Below are 25,763 nucleotides of genomic sequence, written 5' to 3'. Positions count from 1 at the left end.
TTAAGAATAAAATTAAAATAATGTTTCCTTAGTTTTATTCTTTTACTTCTATATTGCATGTAAACAGCCATGAAAATATTTTCGTTCTCTCAATGAATTTGCTACCTTATTACTTCATTCTTATAAATTTACTAGTAACTACTTTGACTTAGTAAATATTTAGGTCCTGATCCTCGATTGTGTCAAAGCTGGGAGAATATTCCGCTACCTGGATCTGCCAGCTATACAAACAGTGCAAATGAGCAGCTCCAGCGTGGCCACAGATGTGGCTCGTTGTGCCTAATGTTAGCAGAAGAGTCTGGTAGTATTCAAAGAAAATTACAGTCACTTTCACAATTCATTTATTTAAGAGAGAGCAATTTAAGCTAAAATATTCCCTTGTTCTGTTAATTTCACAGGTATCAAATTTGTTTCCTTTTGTAGTGCAACAAATTATTGTTGCAGATTTGATTATCCACTGCTTGCATTGACAAACTTTAATTTATTCTTTTAAAAACAGCTATGCTTGCTGGAGCCACAGCAGTTTATTCACAGTTTATTACACAACTGACAGATGAGAAACAGTCATGTTGCCCAGTTTGTCAGAGGGTCTTTCAAACAGAGTCAGAACTGGAAGATGTAATTAGCGATCTGCAGTCCAAGTTACGTCTTGCTCCAGATAAACTGAAGTCAACAGAGTCTGAGCTTAAAAGAAGAGAAAAGAAGCGTGATGAAATGATGGGGCTTAAACCAATAAGGTAAGGTATCACACAGAGAATACTACGCCTCTTGTTACACACTTTTAAAAGGAATCAGATTATTCCAAATGATGATAGTTTCTGTGTGTTACAAAGAACAAGGATAAACGTGAGGAAAATATTTTGGAAGTAGATAATTCAACTCTCAAAACACTAACCCTAGAAAGTGTCATTACCTCAATACATAATAACTAAGAGCTTTGTCCTCTACTCAGTTTAGACTGTACTATATGTTTGACAATTCCAGTACTTTCACATTTCTGTTGAGGGCTAGGCAGAGGAATTGGTTAAGTGTTGCTTCTTCAGTGGTCATGTCCAGTATAAAATTTCCTCCTTTTTTTTTCACTTTTTAACATCTATGTAATTAAAATGGTGAAATTATTTATGCTGTTACTAAAATGTCTTCATTCTACTTCATGTTAAATATGTTTGCTGAAGCGGAGACTATGTTGCTAAAAACAAACTGTGAAACAAGCTCACCATTTTACAAACATTTTGTTACAGGTGATATAAATCAATTATTTTTATTAATCTCTTTCTGTTTCTGAGAAGGTTGTGTGAATTCAGACCTTCTGGAGCAGAAACTCTGAATTTGGGATCTGCAGGAACTTCCTAGTGGGGGGGGGGGGGGGGGGAGAGAGAGAGAGAGAGAGAGAGAGTGCGTGTGCGTGCGCTCGCGCTCCTGCCTTTTGTGGAATCCATCCTTGTCTCTGTATACTGCTAATCCATCCCTGCATGGATTGAATTTTATTCCTTGACATTAGATCTTTCTAAGGAGCAGTTTAATTGTTGTTGTCTTTGAAATTTACCAGATGGCACCAGATAGCAGTTAATGTTTAAAAAAAAAAATCACCAGAAGGATCCCTGCAGATCTCTCTACAAAAATTAATTATCCTTGCTTCAAAATTGTCTGCATCTTTTAAACTGGGGAAAATGTATCACACAAGGCACTTTGAATTACTCTCCTTTTCTTCTCTCCCCACCACTCCCCCAAAACAAAACTGAAAAAAAGTTTATCATTCATGTCAGTACCAACAAGATTTGGGGTTGGGGTGGAAAACGCATGCATTTTGCAGAGATGAAGGGTCTCCAGGCTCAAGAAGTTTTGGGAGCCTGTTTTCTAGTAGTCTGGTTAGCTCAGGGTTGCATGGGACTTAGTGTGTAAGAGAGAAAAAAAAATACACAATATAAAAACTTTTTATGCTTTTCCTTCACAAGGTGGTAGTATTGTATAGTGGTTTTCTGTAAGATCTGAGACTAGTATGAGCACATTGCTTTGATAAGTTTTCTTGGCTTTGAACTGATCTTAGCTGACTGAAAGGATAGGATCTGTTACCATAGGTTGATGAAATGAGATGACCAGATGGGCAGATTTCAGTAACTGACAATTTCTGTAAAATAGTTCCGTCTGCTCCAATTTTAAATCATAGCACAAATTACCCATTATTTTGAACTTAAGCTACTATTTTTAAATGAGCAAGTGTTATTATGGATTTATATTTTATATTAAGGCAGACCATAGCTGAACTTAAAGAAAAGGACATACCAGACTTAAGAAACAAGCTACAGAATGTAAACCGAGATATTCAGCGCCTAAAGAGTGATGTAGAAGAACAGGAAACTCTCTTAGGTACAGTTATGCCTGAGGAGGAAAGTGCCAAAGCATGTTTACAAGATATAACACTTATGGAAAGGTACCAGGTAAGTTTACTGGACTTACCAAGAAGGCTAACGGCATTTTGGGCTGTATAAGTAGGGGCATTGCCAGCAGATCGAGGAACGTGATCGTTCCCCTTTATTCAACATTGGTGAGGCCTCATCTGGAATACTGTGTCCAGTTTTGGGCCCCACACTACAAGAAGGATGTGGAAAAATTGGAAAGAGTCCAGCGGAGGGCAACAAAAATGATTAGGGGTCTGGAGCACATGACTTATGAGGAGAGGCTGAGAGAACTGGGATTGTTTAGTCTCCAGAAGAGAAGAATGAGGGGGGATTTGATAGCAGCCTTCAACTACCTGAAGGGGGGTTCCAAAGAGGATGGAGCTCGGCTGTTCTCAGTGGTGGCAGATGACAGAACAAGGAGCAATGGTCTCAAGTTGCGGTGGGGGAGGTCCAGGTTGGATATCAGGAAAAACTATTTCACTAGGAGGGTGGTGAAACACTGGAATGCGTTACCTAGGGAGGTGGTGGAGTCTCCTTCCTTGGAGGTTTTTAAGGCCCGGCTTGACAAAGCCCTGGCTGGGATGATTTAGCTGGGAATTGGTCCTGCTTTGAGCAGGGGGTTGGACTAGATGACCTCTTGAGGTCCCTTCCAACTCTGATATTCTATGATTCTATGATTATTAATGAATAAAATAACACTCCATTAGTGCTACCTTGGTATGCAGTCCATCACAGTGCCTCGAAATGTTGAAGGATCTCAAAGACAATAGAGGAAAAAGAGGATTTTAAAAAAAGAATACCAAAATTATCACAAGTGGTTATGGGTGATAATAATAATATATACTTGTATAGTGTCCTTAATTTCAGAGGATCCTAAAGTGCTTTACAAACAATTCACAAGCATCATTGGGTTTTGTAGAACACCATGGTGGAAGTAGGGGAGAAATCTTTTTCCTGTGTTCTCCAGGCCTTCAAATGGGAACACAATCACTTTGGAAGCTACTCCTAATTAGGGACTGAACTGTCCTTTACAGCCCTAACCTTCTACCACTCTATTCCAACTCTTCCTGCATCTGGGCTTCATACTGTGTGCCTCTCCAAATGTGCCCATTTGCTATAGCACCATCCACATACATGTGGGGACAGCATTTGCCCCATAATTAAGTGAAAATATTCATGCAACACTGAATAAGAGAAGATAAATTCAAGAATGTTCCTAATTCTGACTGACTTTTTTTAAAAAAAAACAAAACAATAGCTGACACAGTTTCAGCTGTGTCAAACCATGGCACAGTGTTTAAAGGTGTCAAATGGGCAGGAAATAAAGTATATAGTTCTGCACCCTGTATGATTTGAAGTCAGTCATGTTGATCATACTGATTTAAAATTCCCTTAGTTCTGAATGCATCATTATATATTTATTACTCTGGCTACATTTTTCCTTCCTTTGTTTCAACGGATCTTAAGTGTAAGCTTTTACAATTGTGCCTAATTTAATAACATGGACTACAAAATTACATCATCAATTTTGCACACCTGAATTTTTCAGCTCGAAACCGTTGTGTGAATGCTGTTTTCCCATGCACATCTGAAGTTCTGAATTTGCAAATTTTGTCTATAGTATAAACTCAATTGCAAATAACCTCATCCATTTGTACATTTGTTTTAAAAACAAATAGTTTGTTTTAGATTAAAACACATTTTTTAGTATAAGCTGCTCTGAATTTGAAGTAGGGTGAGTGCAAGATTGTTTTCTTAAAGTTATTAAATACAGCAATCAACACTACAAAAATTTTAACGTTTTTTCCTGTTATTTTCAGACTGATCTAAGGGATGTTGAACGAAAAATTGCCCAGCAGGCCAATAAGCTGCAAGGGGTAGACTTAGATCGAACTCTTATACAAGTAAGCCAGGAAAAACAAGAAAAAAAACACCTGTGGGATACAGGTAAATCATACAAGTAAACTGATAGTTTCCTAGCCTCTGTGCATTTTGAATATTGAAAGTAACTTTTTAAAACTTCTTTTATGAAAGTTTCTATTTTAAAGTATATGCATATTTATATTTTTAATTTTTTTAAGCGATAGTTGATTATTTAATATCTTTTAATGAAGTCTTATTTCAGGCATACTGCTTCTCATTTTTCATTGGAATGTTTTGAATGTTATGATCCATCATCTGAAACTAAGAGTAAGATTTCAGTTAGTGCAGAGTAAAAGGTTTTGGTTAATGTAATTAATTTGATTAAATGCGGGGGTATTTATTTTTCTGCAGTTACTGGTAAAATTGAGTTAAATCAAAAACTTAAACAGGACCAGCAGACTCAGATCCAGCAGCTAAAGAGTACAGTGAATGAACTTAAAGCAGAGAAGCTACAAATTTCCAGTAATATGCAGCGTCGACAACAACTGGAGGATCAGACTGTGGAATTGTCCACTGGGGTTCAGTCTTTATACAGAGAGATCAAAGTAAGAAAATCCAATAGTAGTTTCTTTACTTTTGTGGAAATACTGTTAAATATTAAATTTAACTAGGGTACATTAGGATTAACTTTGTCCTATTTTAACATTATCAGTTATCATGGAAATTAAGATTTATTTTTTAATTCCTCCTGTTTATTTTGCCACCATATAAGTTTGGCAACCTATTGCACTTGCTTTATCTGCATATTCACAATTTCATTAACACTGAAAAAATAAACATACTTCCTTTAAAAAACATTCCAGATCACAGAAAAACCAGGTGTGTTCACATGCATGCATGTGTTTTTTTCACAATTTTACAAGCAATAACAGGAAACAATCTCTAAGTCACTGAGAAGATAAGGATGGATTTCTAATGGAAATTAGGCAACTTGGCTGTTTTTTTCCCCTAGGAGGCGAAGGATCAGCTATTTCCTTTGGAAGCAACTTTAGAAAAACTTCAGCGAGAAAGAGTAGATCTAATCAACAAAAAGAACACAAGTAACAAAGTAACACAAGAGAAGGTTAGACTACTTATCACATGTTAGTAAAATGTATTTTGCTTAGGTTGGGATAGTAGAAATTCAGTCAATTAAAATGATACACTTTTTAGACAGAGGTGCAGGGCCTTTGTCATAAAGAAGTTTCCCTTGTTGAGAATTGTCATGGATTTACATAGTAGAAGATTAATGTGAAGCAAACTATTAGATGTGTGAGATTGTTTAGAATTTATATTGGTACTCATTGTCAAAGCATCTGGCTGCTTTACAATTCTGACAACAATTAATTAAAAATCAATAAAATGTAGTAATATAAATAGCCTTGTTTGAGGGGGAAAGCTCTGTGTAACAACACTCAGTAAAAATAATTATGCATCTATCTGCTAAAAAATATAACATTTAAATGTGTTTTGAAAAGTATGGTAATGTGAGATAAACTGGATTATACCTGGCTTTTAAAAACTAAATGGTTTCACAGGTAAGTAAGCTTTAGCTATGATAATGATCTGCACTTTGAAAATGTTCTGTACTTAAAGTTTATGCAGTTCTGTGAAGTATATATATATTTTAGACATAAATCTATATTACATTAGATATTTTTCCCCACAGATAAATGAGATCAAAGAGAAAGTTAAAAATATCCATGACTATGTGAAAGAAATTGAAAAATATATTCAGGGAGGAAAAGAAGACTATAAAAAGGTAATTTTATAATAAAGAGAATAAAAATACTCAAACTTTATTTTTTGTTAAACTAACAAAATTTCCTTTCTGTATAGCAAAAAGAGTCTGAACTTGATGAAGTAAAAACTCAACTAGCTGATTGTGAGAAACAGAAAGAAAAAATAAGTAAAGAAATGGGAACAATTAGACAAGACATTGATACTCAGAAGGTAAGTTCCTACTTGTCTTGGTTTATAATAGAGCATATACTGAGTGGTTAGGCCTTGATCCTGTAGGTGGGTCCCGGCAAGTGGTCCCTAGCACCCAGGCAGAACTGCGGTGACTCAGGAGTGACCTACGCTGGCACAAGGGTCTTCCCACATAGATCAGTTTGACTGATCAGGACCTTAGTGAGAATAATTACCATGTATCAGCCCCAAAAGTGCAAGATTTACACATTCTAAAGTAGATGCATTCTTGAAAAGTTGGGTCTATAATGTTCAGCTTACATAGTAGTCCAAAAGAGATAAGTATATAGTGTAATTATCAGCCTAAATTTTCAGAAGTGACTAGTAATTTTGCATGTAGAGCCTTCTGAGTAGGAGGGCCCTTTAAGGATACCCAGAAATCAAGCAAAAAGAACGAGGAGTACTTGTGGCATCTTAGAGACTAACAAATTTATTTGAGCATAAGCTTTCATGGGCTAAAACCCACTTCATCGGATGCATCCAGTGGAAAATACAGTAGGAAGATATATATTCACAGAGAACATGAAAAAATGGGTGTTGCTATACCAACTATAATGAGAGGTAATAAATTAAGGTGGCCTATTATCAGCAGGAGAAAAAAAACTTTTGTAGTGATAATCAGGATGGCCATTTCCAACAGTTGACAAGACGGTGTGAGTAACAGTAGGGGAAAAAAATTAGCATGGGGAAATAGTTTTTCCTTTTTGTAATGACCCATCCACTCCCAGTCTGTATTCAAGCCTAATTTAATGGTGTCCACTTTGCAAATTAATTCCAATTCTGCAGTTTCTTGTTGGAGTCTGTTTTTGAAGTTTTTTTGTTGGAGTATGGCGACTTTGAGGTCTGTAATTGAGTGACCAGGGAGGTTGAAGTGTTCTCCCACTGGTTTTTGAATGTTATAATTCTTGACATCATGATGGCATATATCACATTGGTAGATGCGCAGGTGAACAAGCCTCTGATAGTGTGGCTGATGTGATTAGGTCCTATGATGGTGTCCCCTGAATAGATATGTGGACAGAGTTGGCAACAGGCTTTGTTGCAAGGATAGGTTCCTGGGTTAGTGTTTTTGTTGTGTGGTTACTGGTGAGTAGTTTCTTCAGGTTGGGGGATGTCTGTAAGAGAGGACTGGCCTGTCTCCCAAGACCTGTGAGAGTGAGGGATCGGCCTTCAGGATAGGTTGTAGATCCTTGATGATGCGCTGGAGAGGTTTTAGTTGGGGGCTGAAGATGACGGCTAGTGGCGTTCTGTTACTTTCTTTGTTGGGCCTGTCCTGTAGTAGGTGACTTGTGGGTACTCCTCTGGATCTGTCAATCTGTTTCTTCAAGTCATCAACTACAGGACAGGAAACCATCACAGAACCTAATCACATCAGCTACACTATCAGAGGCTCGTTCACCTGCACATCTACCAATGTGATATGCCATCAGCTACCAGCAATGCCCCTCTGCCATGTACATTGGCCAAACCGGACAGTCTCTAAGCAAAAGAATAAATGGACACAAATCAGACGTCAAGAATTATAACATTCAAAAACCAGTGGGAGAACACTTCAACCTCCCTGGTCACTCAATTACAGACCCCAAAGTCGCCATTTTCCCCCCTACTGTTATTCACACCTTCTTGTCAACTGTTGGAAATGGGCCATCCTGATTATCACTACAAAAGTTTTTTTTCTCCTGCTGATAATAGCCCACCTTAATTGATTACTCTTGTTATAGTTGGTATAGCAGCACCCATTTTTTCATGTTCTCTGTGTGTATATATATCTTCCTACTGTGTTTTCCACTGGATGCATCCGATGAAGTGGGTTTTAGCCCACGAAAGCTTATGCTCAAATAAATTTGTTAGTCTCTAAAGTGCCATAAGTACTCCTTGTTCTTTTTGCTGATACAGACTAACATGGCTACCACTCTGAAATCAGAAATCAAGGCATCAGAAGCAACTAGTCACTCTTGAACATGTTTATTAGCTTGTACTTGTTCTTTTTCAATACTTGAAATTCTTTGGTAGTGTATTTAATAAACACTACTTATATTCTCAAGCATTAGACTGGATTTATCCCATTTTTTTCACTATATTATGTGTTTAATCAGAATAAAGTATTATTGTGACACCTAAATTTTATTTATTTACAAGCAAAAATCCAACTGGCATGTTTGATATTTTATTATTAATAATATTCGTTGTAATGCCTAAAGGCATTTTGAGGCATGGAAAATTTCATCTCCAATGACTTATCTATCCAGAGCCCATTGATTAAAATAATCAAAAGCTTTCATTTAGATGTGGAAAGTTATGTAATTTTGTAAAAACATATGGAATTTGAAAAATGCATTAGTCTGTTAAACCGCTTGACTTTATTTGACTTTAGATCCAGGAAAGATGGCTAGAGGATAACCTTACATTAAGAAAAAGAAATGACGACCTAAAAGAAGTTGAAGAAGAACGAAAACAACATTTGAAGGAGATGGGGGAAATGAAAGTTCCACAACTGAAAAAGTAGGGTTACCTTATCTTTTTAAAAAAAAATAACTTCTTAAATGTTAAGCAGGAGTCTTCAAGAAGTTGACCACATCTTAACAGAGAATTGTTTCATGGACCACCTTTCCTTCCACTCACACAGACCACTTCCCCTCCAAGTTCATGCATGCGTAAAATCCCTGTGTCAACTTTAACATAAGCTAATTGCTTAAATTAAAAAGTGGTGCTAATTAAAAGTACATTAAATATTTTCTTGTCTTTTTGAGTGTCATTTAGTAGTGGGAATTAAGAGGAAGGCCAGCAAATTTTTGTTATTTTGATCAGCAAATATTCCAGAAACCATAGTTTTGAGGACTGCTGCTTTACAAAATCTCCAAAGGTCCAATCCTACAAACACTTCTTACATGAGTGAAGTTACACATGTGCATAAGTCCATTTGATGTTTGTGGGACTCCTTATGCAAGTAGTCACTCACATGTGTGTTCGCAGGATCAAACCCCAATGTAATCGTATATATTTTGCGACTACTGTGGCAACCAATCCTGCAAGTAGCATTTCAAATAGAATTATAAAATAACAATATTACCACTTTTATTTTCTTTTATATACCACGTCTCATACAGCTTAATATTTTATGAGCAGTGTATCTTTTCTGATAGTTTTGTAATATGAAATTTAAAATGTCATGTATGATTGTCGAATTTTAAAAAATGTAGCTGGAAGAGTATCTTTGCCCTCTTTCTTGTTTCTGCACATTGAATGTTTTCAATGATTTTTCCATCATAATTCCAAACCATGTGTGGGGAATTAATTCCTTTCTCCAAACAAGAATATCGTGTCTTCATGTCTTTTTTTTCAATGCTGAATCCTGCTTGCATTAAAGCCAATGGCATATCTTCCATTGATTTCAGAAATTGTTGGTATTAATCCCTTGGATTTGTAAATTCTTTGGGGCAGTAGCTATTTTTTATATTTGTTTGTACAGTGCCAAATACAGTATTGGCACCTAACAAATTATCAAAATAATAATCTTGTTGCTGAGCAGCAGCATGAATAATTAGGTCCCTAATGTCAGACTAGTTATTTTATAGTATTCCAGCCTCCAACATTGGTAATTTGTTTTCTCTAACTAGATAGTGGCTTTAAATTTATTCTGTAAACAAATTTTATCAAAAATGTTTTCTCACTTTTTGCCAATAGTAAATATATTTTCATAGTACACTTCCAACTTTCAGACCAATAAACATACTCTAGGCCTTGTGGATTAATTTCTAGTACTTAAGTTTGTATACAAAGTGTTACTTTCTGGCATAACTAGGGAAGTAGAGCTGTTTTTTAAAGACTTCATTGTATATGAAGCCTTAAATGCAGAACACTTTATATACCTTGATTCTTCTCTTACTTGACAGTGAACGACAATGTCTGGTGGAGAAATTAGAGGATTTTAAAAGAAATCACAGTTTGGCATTAGGTCGGCAGCATGGATTTGAGGAAGAGATCATTCGGTTTAAGAAAGAGCTTCGAGAATCTCAGTTCAAAGATGCTGAGGAAAAGTACAGAGAAATGATGATTGTTATGAGAACAACAGAGCTGGTAAACAGGGATCTAGACATGTACTACAAAGCACTTGATAAGTGAGTATTTTAATATGACGACACTCCCTAAACATTTAGAGACTGTTTTACATTTAGTAACATCACACACCTCTCTTATTGAGCCTAAAACTAAAATAATTTTTGAAATGCAATATTATCTTTTGCAGTGCAAACTATGCCACTAAAGCTGACTTATCATGTGTAGCTATTGGAAAAAAAGTCTGATCAATATTCTTTTCTCCCAAGATATAATTTTAAAAAGACATTGTCAAGTCCAAGGTTAATTGGGTCAAAATTGGTTAGGTTTTGATCAAAGCAAATTCTTCAGTGTTATAAAAATAAATTATTCATATAGTAGCCCAACACTTAGGAACAACAGTAAATAACAAACCATTGGGTGAACACAACTTAAAGGGAGGAGTTTTGGTATGGAAACAGCTTTCAATTTCAAGCTTTTTAGGATAAATTCAAAATAGTGAGTAAATTCATTCTTAAAAATTCTTGACATTCTTGAAAAATATCATGGTTCTTTCCCTGATATAAAATCAGTTATTTAAGTTTAAAGTTCCTATAGAAATGTGGGGTATTTCTTTTTAAATGGTTCTATAATATTTATCCTGAAAGCTTGCAACCAGAACTTCTTTATATCTAGAAGATAGGATGAAGATAGCTGCATTTTCTTAAAACAAATTTTATTAATGAAGAAAATAATTCAGCACATTGCACAAGATTGGAACCATAAACATGTCCCCAGAAGTTAAGGTATATCAGTCATCATGTCATCCACTCCATTTTCATGTATGCAATACAACTGAACCAGTTAAGTCATAAATCAGTAACAAAATTGTCTTCGCAAAAAGAAGAACAGGAGTACTTGTGGCACCTTAGAGACTAACAAATTTATTAGAGCATAAGCTTTCGTGGACTACAGCCCACTTCTTCGGATGCATAACATCGTGGCTGTAGTCCACGAAAGCTTATGCTCTAATAAATTTGTTAGTCTCTAAGGTGCCACAAGTACTCCTGTTCTTCTTTTTGCGGATACAGACTAGCACGGCTGCTACTCTGAAACCTGAAAATTGTCTTCCTAATCCTCTCAAACCCATTTCATTTCCAGTTCTTTGGAGAAACTCTTTGGGTCTAGATGTACAAGTTAGGAGGTATGAGAGAAGATTCATACAGTTATATTCAGCAAAACTGTCCAGTGAATGAACCTAAATGATAACACAGGATCATTCTGTTGGCCTTTTGTGTAGAATCCTCTCCATGCTATGAAACCCCCTTTCATACTGGCAGAGGAAACCCAGGCAGCACAGTTCCCTAGCAGCAGAGTTGTCTGGAAACCAGAGGAGGATCCAAAGGTGGTGTGGAAACACAGGGTCTCCATGCAGATTGTCCTGTTCTCCTATGGATCCTTTCCCCCATAAAGGAATTTTTAGGAAACTGTATAAGGAGAGTCACACACAGTTTTCATTTTCTTATCACTCCCTCTGATCATTGGCATGCCTCCCAGGTTTTTTTTTGGGGGAGGGGGGGAGGGGGAAGGGACTCTTGACTCAGTACAGATACACAAGATATAACTCTGTCTTATGGATATTCAGGAATTTCTTTCTGCAGTTTTTCTCTCGTGTAGCCCCAAAAGACAAAAAGTCCAAAATAACAGTTATGAGCACGGTGGAATTTATTTAGGTATTTGGATACCAAACCCATTTTGCTCTTCTTTTCTATACAAGTTCCTGTACTACCCTCATTACCATAGTATCTTAGCACTAAGCAATATGATTAGCATTTGTCACAAGTGGTTTGCTCTCTCTAACTCTCATATCAAGTGCAGAAATGTGTGTGCAGTATAGTGTTTTGACTTGGAGGGGTTTGAGGTTTTTTTAATGTACGTGCTGTGTTTTCTGTTAGAGAAGAAAAGATTGAACAAGTGTTCCTTAGAGTAGAATGTGATGGGGTCTGTGATGGTCCTTACTTCTTGTGGGAGCTCATTCTAGTCTCAGACTGACCTCAAGAAAGCCTTTTCTCTTGCACAGAAGATCTTTGCCTTCTGGTAGAATGCTCCATGGTCCCCAAGAAGCAGAACTGTTGACCGCAGGCTTCATTCCAAAGCCTTAGTTGATCTTTTTGGTATGCTCAGCTGCCCTAGGCTATTGAGCACCTTGCAGATAAGGATTGAGAACTTTGTATTGATATTCTATGGGAAACCAGCATAGAGAGTGGAGAACAGGTTACATATGCTTGTGGTAGCCCATACTTCTGAAGAGATGTGATGAAGCATTCTGTACTAGTTGGAGTTTCCTAAGGGCTGATGGCTTCATGCCCAGGGTCTGTGTTAAATGAATGGTAAAGATAAAGTAAGCTGTTGGTGACAGTTTTTCCTCCATAATTTTTTTTTTAAGCAGTAAACTAATTTTCCTTTCTACAGGGCTTACAATTTTTCATCAGTAAAGGTATTCTGCATGTTTATTTTACGATGGATTTTAAACTACAACAAATATTCTTTAGTGTCTTTTGTATTTTACAAAGATTTAGAGAGACAGAGCACAGTTTGGGGCTGATGGCATGCTACTTAACATATTATAGTAAATTATCACAATCATAATAGTCTTTTATTGATGCACTGCAGACATATAAACATTAGTCTTCCATTGATAATGATTTATTCATCACAATCTATAAGCAGTTCTGGTTAAGGATTAAAATTTAAATTTATTACAGTTGCATTCAGGACATTTTATCTTGTGTTTTTCTGCAGTGTTCAAAGGTTGAGTTTCAGTGAAAGTATACTTTCTTTACATGTAGATTTTTTTCAGAATACTAAATTAGTATAATAGAAATAATTTTATTACTAAAAAAATTAATTTCAGTTAAAGATTTGTTAATATTCCACTGTAAGCTTCTCCAAAATTCATGAAATAGTGAGTGTTGAAATTTAGCGTGCAACCTTGCACACTATTAACCCTTCAACCTAAATGGACGTGCTCTCCAGGAATTCCCCTGCAGTTTTCCCTTTTAGAGTTCAGAACTCACTTGCATAGTGTAGATTCTATTGTGTGTCTTTTTAAGGCAATACAGGAAATCCAGTCATGTAATTTCAAGAAAAAACAGATAAGCATCACTTATTGGTAATCTACAATAATCAGTGAGAAGAAATGTTGCCTCTAATGGTCAGAGTTTGAAATCTCTACATGTAGGCTGGGAAAACCAGCGTTTTGTATGCACTTTTGTGCTGTCAAGGTTTCGCTTGAGATTAATTCTTCTTTATATAGTTTTATTGTTTTGAAATTTGAAGATTGGTAATAAATATTGATGAGTAACAAATTCCTAAGTCCTTGAGAATGTTTTGATGTTTTTTTCCTTCATTCATGCTTAGCAATTCCTATTAATGGCATTGGGAATTTGGTATATCCCAACAAGAGGTAGGGAAAGAATGTTCCTCTTGATGGGCAGGTGGGAAAAATATTTTTTTAAAACAGTGCATTTTATTGCCCCAGTTTAAAAAAGGAAAAAAGAAACTTTCATGCAAATGATGTAAGCCAGCAATCTACTTCTATTTCCATGTTCTTATCTGATATTATAGCAAAACACTAGGTTGAGCACCGCTTTCTGTTTAAAGGTCAACTCAAAAATGCATCTTTCCTTTAGTGCATACTTCTTGCAGGTCTTTGGTTCAATGTCAAAAAAAGAGAAGATTCAACATAAAAAACATACGTTCGATATTATTAGGTGGAGGATTAAAATAAAATATAGGATTAATAAAGTCCTTATGTTCGTTTTACTACTGTAGGACAAGGTGGGTGGAATTTATTACTAGAATTAAGCATTTCCAAATGATTGAAACAGTATTCTTGGTAGAGTCAGAAGGGAGGGAAGAGTCCCCTGCACTTTGTAATCAAGAAGATACTACTCCATCTCCCCTCAGTGCTTGTTACCTTCAAAGCCCAACATGTATTGACTTGACTTCTTGACTGCAGAGTGAGTGCCTGAGTTGACTTTTCAAGCCTAACCCCTTCAAAATACTGATGGGGCAAAAACGTTTCTTTTTTTAGCTAAAAGGGAGAAAAAGAACTCACCTTTCTATATAAATGTCAACCAAAGACCCAAGTTTATTTTTTATCCTTTTTGACTATTAATACGAAAAGCCTTCCCACCATAAGAATGATGATCACTTATCCGACGTTCCCATCCACCCAATAAACTCCTACCAACAACAATAATATCTAAAAAACCAAAGGAAAAAATCCACCCACCTACTCCAAGCAGAGGTTTTACCTTGAAAAGGGAACCATGCCAAAGATTACATTAAATCTTCTAGTGACTTTGCTTTTGCCATTGGTTTTACTTTGTAGGTACTCAGATACTATGCTGATGGGCAACAGTGTAAAACACCAAGATAGATAGATACTTGCAAAATCTCTTAAATTACTTCAGGTTTTAAAATATACTATAAGACAACACAAAGATAAGAAAAAATAAATAATAGTGTGAATTAAGAAATCTTTGACACAAAAGACTGTTGTTTGGTCAAAAGAGTTGCCACAGGGAAGTATTGCACTACAACTTTTCTCTGTGAGGAAAATTATTAGAATTTATAAGAGATTGTACATTAAATCTACTGTTTAGTTTAGGGGAAGGTTCAGTGCTCTGGGAGCCAAAAGATCAGGAGTTCAGATCTTACCTCTTCCATATCCTGCTGTTTAAATGTCTGGGCATTTCATAGCCTTACTAGTAACATCAGACTAGATTATCGTAATGGTCCAACATGGCCTTAACATTTATGAATGTATGAAACATATATCTAAATTGAACCTCTCTCTTTTAGAAAAAAGTATGTGCTGCCAAGATTTGCTTCTCCATCCTTATGAGATAGAAACCAAAACAATCAAGTATCTATCCAGTTTTAAATATTTTTCTAGGCCCCCTAACATTAGTGATTTTCCAGACTTGTCCAAAAGAATGAGAATTTGTCAAAATAAAAGGAGATGACTGAGTTAACATTTTTTGCTTCTATTGCAACCATGTTTTCATATTTATTTTAATTTGCATGTTTTTACAGTTTTTAATATACACTTCGGCTGGGCTAAGAGGCAGGGATGGTGAACCAACCATCATGTGCTGGTATAGGGTTGTTTCCTCATTCCATTGTAGTCAGTGCCTACAAGTTTGCCTAGTTTCAGAGTAGCAGCCATGTTAGTCTGTATCCATAAAAAGAAGAAGAGTACTTGTGGCACCTTAGAGACTAACAAATTTATTTGAGCATAAGCTTTTGTGGGCTTCAGCCCACTTCATCGGATGCATAGAATGGAACATATAATAAGATATATATATAGATATATAGATATATATAGATATATATATATACACACACACACACACACACACGCAGAGAAGATGCCATACCAGCTCTAAGAGGCTAATTAATTAAGATTACCTATTATCAGGAAAAAGCAACAGAGGGTCCTGTGGCACCTTTGAGACTAACAGAAGTACTGGGAGCATAAGCTTTCGTGGGTAAGAACCTCACTTCTTCAGATGCAAGACTTGCATCTGAAGAAGTGAGGTTCTTACCCACGAAAGCTTATGTTAGTCTCAAAGGTGCCACAGGACCCTCTGTTGCTTTTTACAGATTCAGACTAACACGGCTACCCCTCTGATACTTATCAGGAAAAAACTTTTGTACTGATAATCAAGATGGTCAATTACAGACAGTTAACAAGAGGTGTAAGGATAGTTATCATAAGGAAATAGATTCAAGTAGTGTAATGATTCAGCCATTCCCAGTCTCTAAGAGTCTTCTCTGTATGTGTGTGTGTGTATGTATATATATATATATATATATATATACTCCTATTATATGTTCCATTTTATGCATCCGATGAAGTGGGCTGTAGCCCACGAAAGCTTATGCTCAAATAAATTTGTTAGTCTCTAAGGTGCCACAAGTACTCCTGTTCTTTTTTCAAGTTTGCCTAGTGACTGAGCCATAATTTTAAACTCTACAGTGCATACTAAATGTAGCCCAAGCTTCAAATGTTCTTAGATTGTGGTAAGTTACATGATGTCCATTAGTCTCTTGCCAGATCTTGTTCACTTCTAAACGAATTCTATTTTATTTGTGTTTTTTAAAATGAAGGCATATTTGTGCTTTTAAATTTGATAAAGATGGACATTTTTAGTGAAGGAAGACAAAATTATTACAAGGTTCACTTGCAAGACTGACAAATCCCTAAATGTGACTTGTTTGTACATGGTGTCATTCCCCGCTCTGCAAGTCTGCTTTGTTTTTGTATATAGGCAAGCTGTCAAAATATATAAAATTTCTCTGAGTGCGTCAAAAGAAGGACTCTGGTAAATTTCAGTACCTGGAATAAATGGATAGAATGGGGCAGGAGGTATGACGACATGTATATGCACACTCTGTCACATGCATATGTGTGCCTGCGAAGCAAGACATGGCTCAGAAGTCTTTCTGGGAGTTTCTAAGCCCGCCATCCTTGATGATATCCCTTTGCCTTCCTGTTGTGCCTAAGTATTGCCTACGTTTGCAAATCAGTGCATAAGAATTACCTGTGTGCTTCAATATTTTGAAATATTGATTGAGATTTTCAAAGTCCAAGATACTTAGCCACACATCTCTATTCATTTTAAATGAATAGCTAAATTCCCTGAACTTCTTTGAAAATCTAAACCATTATGTAGAATCAGTCATAAAGGTGAAAGGCAATACTATTTTTTTTTGTATTGTTAACATTCTGTTCCTTTAATAAAAAAAAAGTAAATACAAATTAAATGTTAGCAACATATGAAAAGAACAAAAAAGTTTGTCTGTTTAATAAAATTGTAATTAGCACCATCCTTTTAAAAAACTACCCCTCTAAGAATCTGAGCTGTAGACATGGTATGTCTGCCAGAATGACAGACATCAAGCACTATAACCAAAAGGTAATGCATCTAGAAATTTAGAATAGATAGTTTCTTTCAAATCTCTGTTTGATAGTTGTGATCTCATTTTTCTGAAGGAGAAACCAAGAAAGACCAATTCTGCAAACATGTATGCACTTGAGTAACTTCATATATTGAACTCAGTAAGGATACTTACATATGTAAAGATAGTCACCAGCATATGTGTTTCCAGGATCAGGGCCTAAGTCTACAGTTCATAACTTTCAGAATCTTAAACAGGTGTCATTTTTGTGAAAGTTCTCTGTGATTTTTTTTTTTTAATGTGGTGCACCCATAACTCTGAATTTGTTTTTGCCACTTTAATGTTAAACATAACTTATATTAGGGTTAGTAAAGTTAATCATAATTGCTTCGTATTCACTGCAGATTTGGGGAAACTTTAATTTTTTTGGTAAAGATTTGAAAAGCAGATTTTACATGTGAATTATGATTCCATTACAAGTTCGTAACCCTGTTCTTCAGTGAATGATTGCACATCTAAGAGTCTGCCTACATGGGAAGTTACTGTGCTTCAAGTGAGGGTGTGAAGCTACAGTATTGCTAGTTTGCCATGTGGTACCATCTCATGCGAACAAAGCCACAGCGCAGTAAAAGTCCCGGAATGTGGTGGCTTAGTGTACTGCTGCGTGGCAAGCTGGTGCGCTATAGATTTACATCCTGGATTGCCATGCAGTAAATTGTCATGTAGACAAGCTCTAAGAAGAGCAGACAAAGAATTTTGTTTCCATTGCTCCAACATCTCTCAAAATGAAAATATGTTAATATTAAAAAATAAAAAGGGTGCGTAAGAGAGGGAATATTTACTTGTTTGTAATGTATTTGTTGTATAAATATTTCTAATACACTCACCACTATAAATTACTATTTTAAAGAGCATTTGAGTACCAACTGTTTGCTTAGAAGACATAGAAGGAAAAGTGGTGCTTGCTCCAAGGAGCTTGCAGTCAGCTGCAGTGCACAGTTACACCCAAAGCAAATGGACTGTTTTTTCCCCCCCCTTTCTTAGAGCAATAATGACATTTCACAGCATGAAAATGGAAGAAATCAACAAAATCATTCGTGATCTTTGGCGAAGCACCTACAGAGGGCAAGGTACATTATTTTTTTGTAGTTTCATTTTATCAGTCTCCAGTGCTGTCTAATAGGTATAGAATGATCTATAATAAAAACTGTACTCAAAATATAAAAACCTAAGATATCAAAATAGAGAGAGTGCCATTCTTCAAAATCTGCATCTGTCCCCCTTTGAAATGTGAGCAGATTGTAGTAGTAATAAAGAATTATGTGGTTACCCATGATTTGGTTTAACCAGAAGTAATTCATTCTCTTCCCATGTTTTCCAAAGTTCAGACATCCTTCCAAAGAAAAAACTTGTGCCAATTAAGCATACTTCTTTAGTTTTGCCTATTTGGATAAATTAACCTGCCAATGTCAAAAATTCATCTGTTGGCACGAGTGTTCTCAATATTGTTTGTATAATTATATTGCCTACAGTAACACTCTCTCTCCTTTTCCAGCTCTGTGTAACTATTGCACATTTTACCATCTCACTGTCTCAATCCATTGTTTTAAAACATGTTTTTATAATGAAATTGCATTTTCTTCCCATATTAGATATTGAATATGTAGAAATTCGTTCTGATGCAGATGAAAATGTTTCAGCGTCTGATAAAAGGAGGAACTACAATTATAGAGTAGTAATGATAAAAGGAGATACTGCTCTGGACATGCGAGGGAGATGCAGTGCTGGGCAAAAGGTACATTACAGCATTTTATTTTAAATACACATTTGAGGGACAAGAAGTCTGTGGGAGGTTTGGGGGGTTGGGAGAATAGGCATACTCTGGATCTTTAGAAGTGACGATAAGGAAAGGAAAAAAATGGCCCCAAAATTAAAATGACTGATGCAAAATATATCTAGCTGCTCCATGGCACTGATGCATTGAAAGGATATTCTATGAATAGATGCATACAGTGTTATCATGCTGGTGGGAAATGTTCTCAAATTAATCTCTTGCTGAAAGCAATTCTATCCTTTTTTTTTTTTTTAATAAAAATTCCACACATTACCTTTTGAGGAAAATCTAAGACTTTTGCCAGACAGCAGTGTAAAGATAAAACAAAAATATTGTTGCAGTAGCCTAGGATGTTCCATGAGAGCCCTTTATAAATGAGAGTGAAACATGTTCATTTTTTCTTCTTCTTAGTCATTTTCTGAGAACTAGTTCATCAGGAAATATGCCTGCATATATAGTCACTGGAAAGTATCCTTTAGCAGAGTATACCCCTGCTACAGTTCCCATGATGTGTTTATAATTTTTACTTGGTCATAAGGTCACATGAGAACCTAATCAGTCAGGCTTAGTAACATAGTATCAGGGGCCGGGTCCACTAAGATATGCACATAGATCTCAACCATCCAGTGTCAAAAGATGTGAGAATGGATCAAAATAAATGTGATCACCTAATTAAAGACTGTATCGTAATGCATTCTTATACAGATGTGGAATTAAGGTTCCCAAGACATACTTAATTCTGTTATTTCCTAAGTTTTAAGTACTCCACTTTCCAACCTTCACAACCTTCTTTTAGCATAGCTTTTTTTAAATTAATTGTTTAATTTAAATTAGAATTTTTTCATTTAGTTCTGTCTGTTAACAGTGAATGGATCTGTTAATGGACATTTACAAACATCTGGCATGTTGTCTTTTAACTCTAAAGCCTGCTGCTGCTTTTTTGGGGGGCACGGCTACACTTGCAGATGTAGAGCGCTGTGACGTAAACCAGCCGTCGGAGATCACAGCAGGGAAAGCACTGCCATGTGTTCACACTGTCAGCTGCAAGCGCAGTGGCATGGCCGCATTTGCAGTGGCAGTGGGAGCGGTGCATTATGGGCAGCTATCCCACAGAGCACCTCTTCCCATTGTAGTGCTGTGGTTTGTGGGAAGGGGGCAGAGACAGGGCATTCTGAGTCCTGTCCCAATGCCCCATGATGCATCACTTCGCATCCCAGCAATCCCTATGCTTCTGTCCACATTTGGCACCATCTTTCAACATTTTTTGTATTGAGCGCTCTGTCTTCCGTTTTGGTCTGCGGGAATGGATCCTGAACTTGTGAGGAATATGCTGATGGGTCTCGCCAGCATGTCTCGAATTGCAGTTGAGTTACTCCTTAAGCTACAAAGTGACAGTGAGGAGTCCAACAATGATGTCGACTCATGTAACGCATACAGCATGAGATTGCTTGTGGCATTCACGGACATGCTCACCACAGTGGAACGCCACTTTTGGGCTCGGGAAACAAGCACTGAGTGGTGGGATCACATTGTCATGCAATTCTGGGATGACGGGCAGTGGCTGCAGAACTTTCAGATGAGGAAAGCCACTTTCATGGGATTGTGTGATGAGCTCGTTCCCACCCTGCGGCGCAAGGACACAAGATTGAGAGCTGCCCTGCCGGTGGAGAAGCGGGTGGCTATTGCAATCTGGAAGCTGGCAACTCCAGACAGCTACTGGTTGATCACTAAAGAGTTTGGAATGGGAAAGTCGACCATTGGAATTGTGTTGATGCAAGTTTGCAGGGCCATTAATCACATCCTGCTCAGAAGAACCTGACTCTGGGCAATGTGCGTGACATTGTGGCTGGCTTTGCACAAATGGGTTTCCCTAACTGCGGAGGGGTGATAGATGGGACGCATGTTCCAATTCTGGCACTAGACCACCTAGCCTCCGAGTACATAAATCAGAAGGGGTATTTCTCTATGGTTCTCTTGTGGATCACCGTGAGCATTTCATGGACATTAAGGCAGGCTGGTCCGGAAAGGTGCATGACGCACGCGTCTTTTGGAACACAGGCCTGTTCAGGAAGCTGCAAGCCGGGACTTTCTTCCCAGACCAGAAGATCACCGTAGGGGAAGTTGAAATGCCCATTGTGATCCTTGGAGACCCCGCTTACCCTTTAATGCCATGGCTCATGAAACCCTACACAGGGAGCCTTGACAGCAGCAAGGAGCGGTTCAACAACAGGCTGAGTTGGTGCAGAATGACTGTTGAGTGTGCTTTTGGCTGTTTAAAGGGCCGCTGGCACTGTCTGTATGTGAAGCTAGACCTGGCCGATAACAGCATCCCCACGGTTATAGCCGCGTGCTGTACCCTCCATAACATTTGTGAAAGGAAGAGTGAAAGCTTCACTCAGGCCTGGACCTCGGAGGTTCAACACCTGGAGGCCAAATTTGAACAGCCAGAGAATCAGGGCTATTACAGACACCCAGTGCGAGTCTGTAAGGATTAGGGATGCCTTGAGGGAGCAATTTGATGCTGAAAGCCACCAGTAATGTTCGGTGCCCTGTATGGGAGTGAAGTGCAGTGGTTCCAATGCTAGTAGGCATCTGTGTTTGCTGCGTATGATGCACTGACTTGCAGTGCCGATTGCTTTCCTGGGCTACAGTATCTTTTACTTAATGCAATAAAGAATGTCTTCAAAGCCAAATTGAAAAGAAACACAACTGCTTGGGAAACAGAAAGGGCATGACACAACCTGTACTGTGTGGGAGGAGGGAAAGTGGCGGGGTGGGGAAAGGGACAATCACAGATTTGTGTATGTCCTGTTATCATACTCAGCCTTCCTGTCTGGAGTGCCATGCAATGAGTGCTGCACTTCAGGCTGGCTAAAATGCATGGTGATGGGGGTTGAGTACAGTGGTTAAGGGTTGTAGTTTGCAGGGCTGGGTGCTGAAGCTACAGGTGTTGGAGGCAGCTGGTAGTGATAAGATACCAGATGTTGGGGAAAGTGGGTTGGCGGTAGGGTGACCAGAGAGCAAGTGTGAAAAATCGGGACGGGGGTGGGGATAATTGGAGCTTATATAAGAAAAAGACCCAAAAATCGGGACTGTCCCTATAAAATCAGGACATCTGGTCACCATAGTTGACAGTGACATGGGAGCACAAGGGAAAGAGTTTTGGGAAAAGGGCTGTGGCCGGGGGGGGGGAGGGGGAAATGTGCTCCGTCTGCATTGCTACAAGCGCGTATTGAGTCCGCTTGGCGCTCCATGATGCTTAGCTGGCGCTCCGTGGTTTGGTGCCGGCGATCTGCATTCTGCTGGCAGAGCCTCCTTTCAGTCTCCCGCCACTCCTGCACTTTTTGATTTTCATTAAGGGACTGCTGCATGTCCTCTTTGCTTCTTCGCGGACACTTCCTGTTTCTTTGAAGTCTTTCGTCTGTTGATAACAAGGATGGCTGGGATCTCCAGGTTGCATCTGTAAAGCCAAAATGCAACACTTAACAGAGGCAGCATTGTTCACACCAGACAGAGTAATGATTAAGCCGTACTTAAAGACAAGTACAGTGTACACAATAGCAGAAATTGCCCCTCCCAATGCGAGCTCACAGGAGCCCCAAAATGGTGAGTAAGCACAGGGGTAAGGGGGACTGATTCTTTCATGGCCGTACTGTCCTCTGGAGTTCTGTGCCTTGGGGAGAGCCAACAGCTGCAGGTGACCCCTATAATGAACACTGTCCACACATTTTCCACAGGATGAGTTCGTCCTGGAAGAGATCTCACTGCTGAGGGTGACCTGGGAAGCAAGGGAGGGTCTTCTACTACAATGCAGCTTCCGCCCTGGCCCTTATGCAGCTTGTCTATGTGCAGCAATGGTCCCCCCGCCCGTCATGGCACAGTGGCGTGGACATGTTAGCCTTCCTGGGACAAGGAGCACAGTTTGGGTGCTGCCAGGGCGCAGCAAGCGTTATGCTTCTCGTGGAGGTGGATTACCAGGGTACTCCAGCCGCAGAGTCCGGACGCTCTATGTGCCTTGCCAGTGTGGACACCTCAGGAGTTAGGGCGGCCGGGGATGACTTAATGCGCTCTAACTTGCAAGTGTAGCCAAGTCTTTGGTGTTATAAATTGAACAGTTATGTACATCGGTGCTTTCTAATAACATACTGAAAAGTGAGTTTTTATTTTCTTTCAGGTGCTTGCTTCCCTCATTATTCGTCTTGCTCTGGCAGAAACATTCTGTCTCAACTGTGGCATTCTTGCACTGGATGAGCCTACCACCAACCTTGATCGAGAGAACATTGAGTCTCTTGCACATGCTCTGGTGGAGTAAGTGACTTCGGCTTTCATTGGGAGTCTTTTGGGATGGGTGTCTTCTGAGTTTTAATAGACTTGAGAAAGGTGGATTCTTTGTTATAAATAGATTTGGTTTTACACTACTGTGTCTTCATTGACATATACAGTTTTAAGTGAGAACAGAATCAGGTCCAGCATTTGCAGTAGTTTTGCCACTGGTTTTTTAATTTTGCCCAGTGGCTTGCTAATTCTGTACACCTCTTACCATATTTTGGCCAGGAAGAGATTTAGATTCCTGCTGCTTTGTTGAGAAGAGAAGCATTGAATCAGTTTTCTTTCATTTTACACATAGTCAAGAAGTAACATGAACGTTAGCTGTTAAACTGTCAAACAATCTATGCTCCTTGTCTTGGTGCATCCACATTAGGGCTACCACAGGAACAATGAAGAGCTTTTTAGTCAAGCAGTTAATATGGGTCACAGCTCTTTATTCTTTTATCTTTGCTAAGAGTTCACTACATCTTTGATACTCAGAGCCTAAGAGTATGAACTGTGAAGCATTTTACTAATGGACAGATTCATTAGATGACAGAAGGAGAGTCTGGATTTGTTTCCAATACATTCCTGTTTTTGCCGAAGTAGTTAATCTCATTTTCTTATATATGAAAAATTAAATTAAAAATGAAGAGATAATAATTACGGTAGGAAGATACCTTGTTTTATTGAATACAGTATTTATTAGAATATTGCATTAATGTTGTTTTAGAGTTTTTTATTTTGTGTATTTGCAAGTTATGTAAAGTTAGCATTCAACTTCCATAAAAGTGTCCTAAACTTCAATTCTTTCATAGGATAATAAAAAGCCGCTCACAACAGCGCAACTTTCAGCTTCTTGTCATAACACATGATGAAGATTTTGTGGAGCTTTTGGGCCGTTCTGAATACGTGGAGAAATTCTACAGGATAAAGAAGAACATTGACCAATGTTCTGAGATTGTGAAGTGCAGTGTCAGTTCCTTAGGATCCTATGCTCATTAGCACTTTCAAATAATTTTGTATTGTAGGATGACTCAGTAACACAGCAAAAGTTAAGATACTGGATATGAAGAAAGGAACTATATTTTCTGACACTGAAAAATAATATAGCTTAATGTTTAAATTCTAGTTAAGTAGTATCAAACTATTGTATTGTTAAACTCTGCATCTTCAAAAAACATCTAAAAGATACACATTTCTGTGCTTGTTTTAAATATAAATACAAAAATATGGAGGATTTTGAATTATTACAAAATGCTTAGATAGCACTATAAATGTACCTGGTGCTTTAAAAATATAAATAAAGGCATGTTCTTCGAGTATGTGTCAGCATGATTCCACTTTAGGTGCACATGTGTCTCATGCATGCAAGGTCAGATTCTTTTAAATAGCGGTGTCTGTTAGTGCTGTGTACATGCCCTGTGTCGCATAAAGGACAGAGTGTCTCACCATCCCTCAGTTCCTTCTAACTGCCTATGGTAGCAAGATGGAACCCAGCAAGATCTTCTACTTTTCAGAGCTTCAGACTTGTCTTTTTTCAGTTAAATTGCTGAAGAAAATTTCTTTTCACCCTTCTTCCATGTTTTCTTTGTTTGGATGTCCCCCATTCCTCCCCAAAAGGGAGGCGGGGGGGAGAGAGACACACACACCCTTGAACAGCAGGGCAAGATTCTGTATGCCAACATGGTTGACTCTAAACCATCAGAGTTCAAATCCTGCCCGACCTGTGATGGACTCATCCCCCTCAGTGATTGATATACCCTGTGACTCTTCTGCCTGGAGAGAGCCACATTCTGGATAGGTGTTTGGTGTGCAGGTTGTTTTTCTCCAGAACCTGCATGTCAGGGACATTCAACTCAAGTTACACGTGCTGAAGGAACCAATGTGGGCATGCTTGAGCAGATGTCCATTTCAGACCCAAAGGAAATGTCAACTAAGGTGGAGCCAAAAGAGCAAGCATCAGTCAGTACTCCCCCAAGCAAACACCATATACTGGGATCAGGCAGTGAAAGCAAGGAAACAAAGAGGACATAGTCAAAACCTGCATCATCAGTGTCAACCCTGACAACCTCGGCGCCAGTGACCTCAACACTAACCACCTTGACCCAGACAACCTCAATAATGGAGCTAGCACCGATGCTGCTGATACAGAAAGGCAGTGCGAGAGACAAACATGCACAGACCATAAAGGTAGCTCCAAACAGCACATGGGATCATCCCACAAGGAAGATGTAAAATATAACTCCTTCAAGGACTGAGCCTCCCAAGTCCTCTAGCAAGGAGAGTGTAGCACAGGATGAAGGAGGCCTGGCACTGATACTAGTGCTGATGACTGAGCC

The 25,763-nt window shown here is 38.1% G+C and overlaps 1 protein-coding gene across 5 annotated transcripts in view; it reads left to right on the top strand.

Annotated features, from left to right (window-relative positions):
* The window catches only part of RAD50 (RAD50 double strand break repair protein), a 45,684-nt gene extending 20,941 nt beyond the window's left edge, over positions 1–24,743 (top strand). For 4 of the 5 annotated variants that reach the window (XM_008171210.4, XM_065554983.1, XM_065554985.1 and 1 more), the window contains exons 14-26: positions 500–737; positions 2,249–2,438; positions 4,220–4,346; positions 4,674–4,867; positions 5,275–5,385; positions 5,971–6,063; positions 6,141–6,254; positions 8,647–8,774; positions 10,166–10,390; positions 18,324–18,409; positions 18,932–19,074; positions 23,288–23,421; positions 24,240–24,743. In XM_008171210.4, the coding sequence (XP_008169432.1) occupies positions 500–737; positions 2,249–2,438; positions 4,220–4,346; positions 4,674–4,867; positions 5,275–5,385; positions 5,971–6,063; positions 6,141–6,254; positions 8,647–8,774; positions 10,166–10,390; positions 18,324–18,409; positions 18,932–19,074; positions 23,288–23,421; positions 24,240–24,426 (1,970 nt within the window). In that variant the 3' untranslated portion in view covers positions 24,427–24,743. Of the gene's footprint in view, positions 1–499; positions 738–2,248; positions 2,439–4,219; positions 4,347–4,673; positions 4,868–5,274; positions 5,386–5,970; positions 6,064–6,140; positions 6,255–8,646; positions 8,775–10,165; positions 10,391–12,779; positions 12,805–18,323; positions 18,410–18,931; positions 19,075–23,287; positions 23,422–24,239 lie in introns of all 5 variants that reach the window. The other variant, XR_010589892.1, reaches the window with a different exon arrangement.
* Positions 24,744–25,763: the final 1,020 nt, after the last annotated feature.

Source organism: Chrysemys picta, chromosome 8 (assembly GCF_011386835.1).
Source record: "Chrysemys picta bellii isolate R12L10 chromosome 8, ASM1138683v2, whole genome shotgun sequence".
NCBI lineage: Eukaryota > Metazoa > Chordata > Testudines > Emydidae > Chrysemys > Chrysemys picta.
Note: the sequence above shows the minus strand (reverse complement) of the source record. Positions and strands in the feature narration are given on the sequence as shown.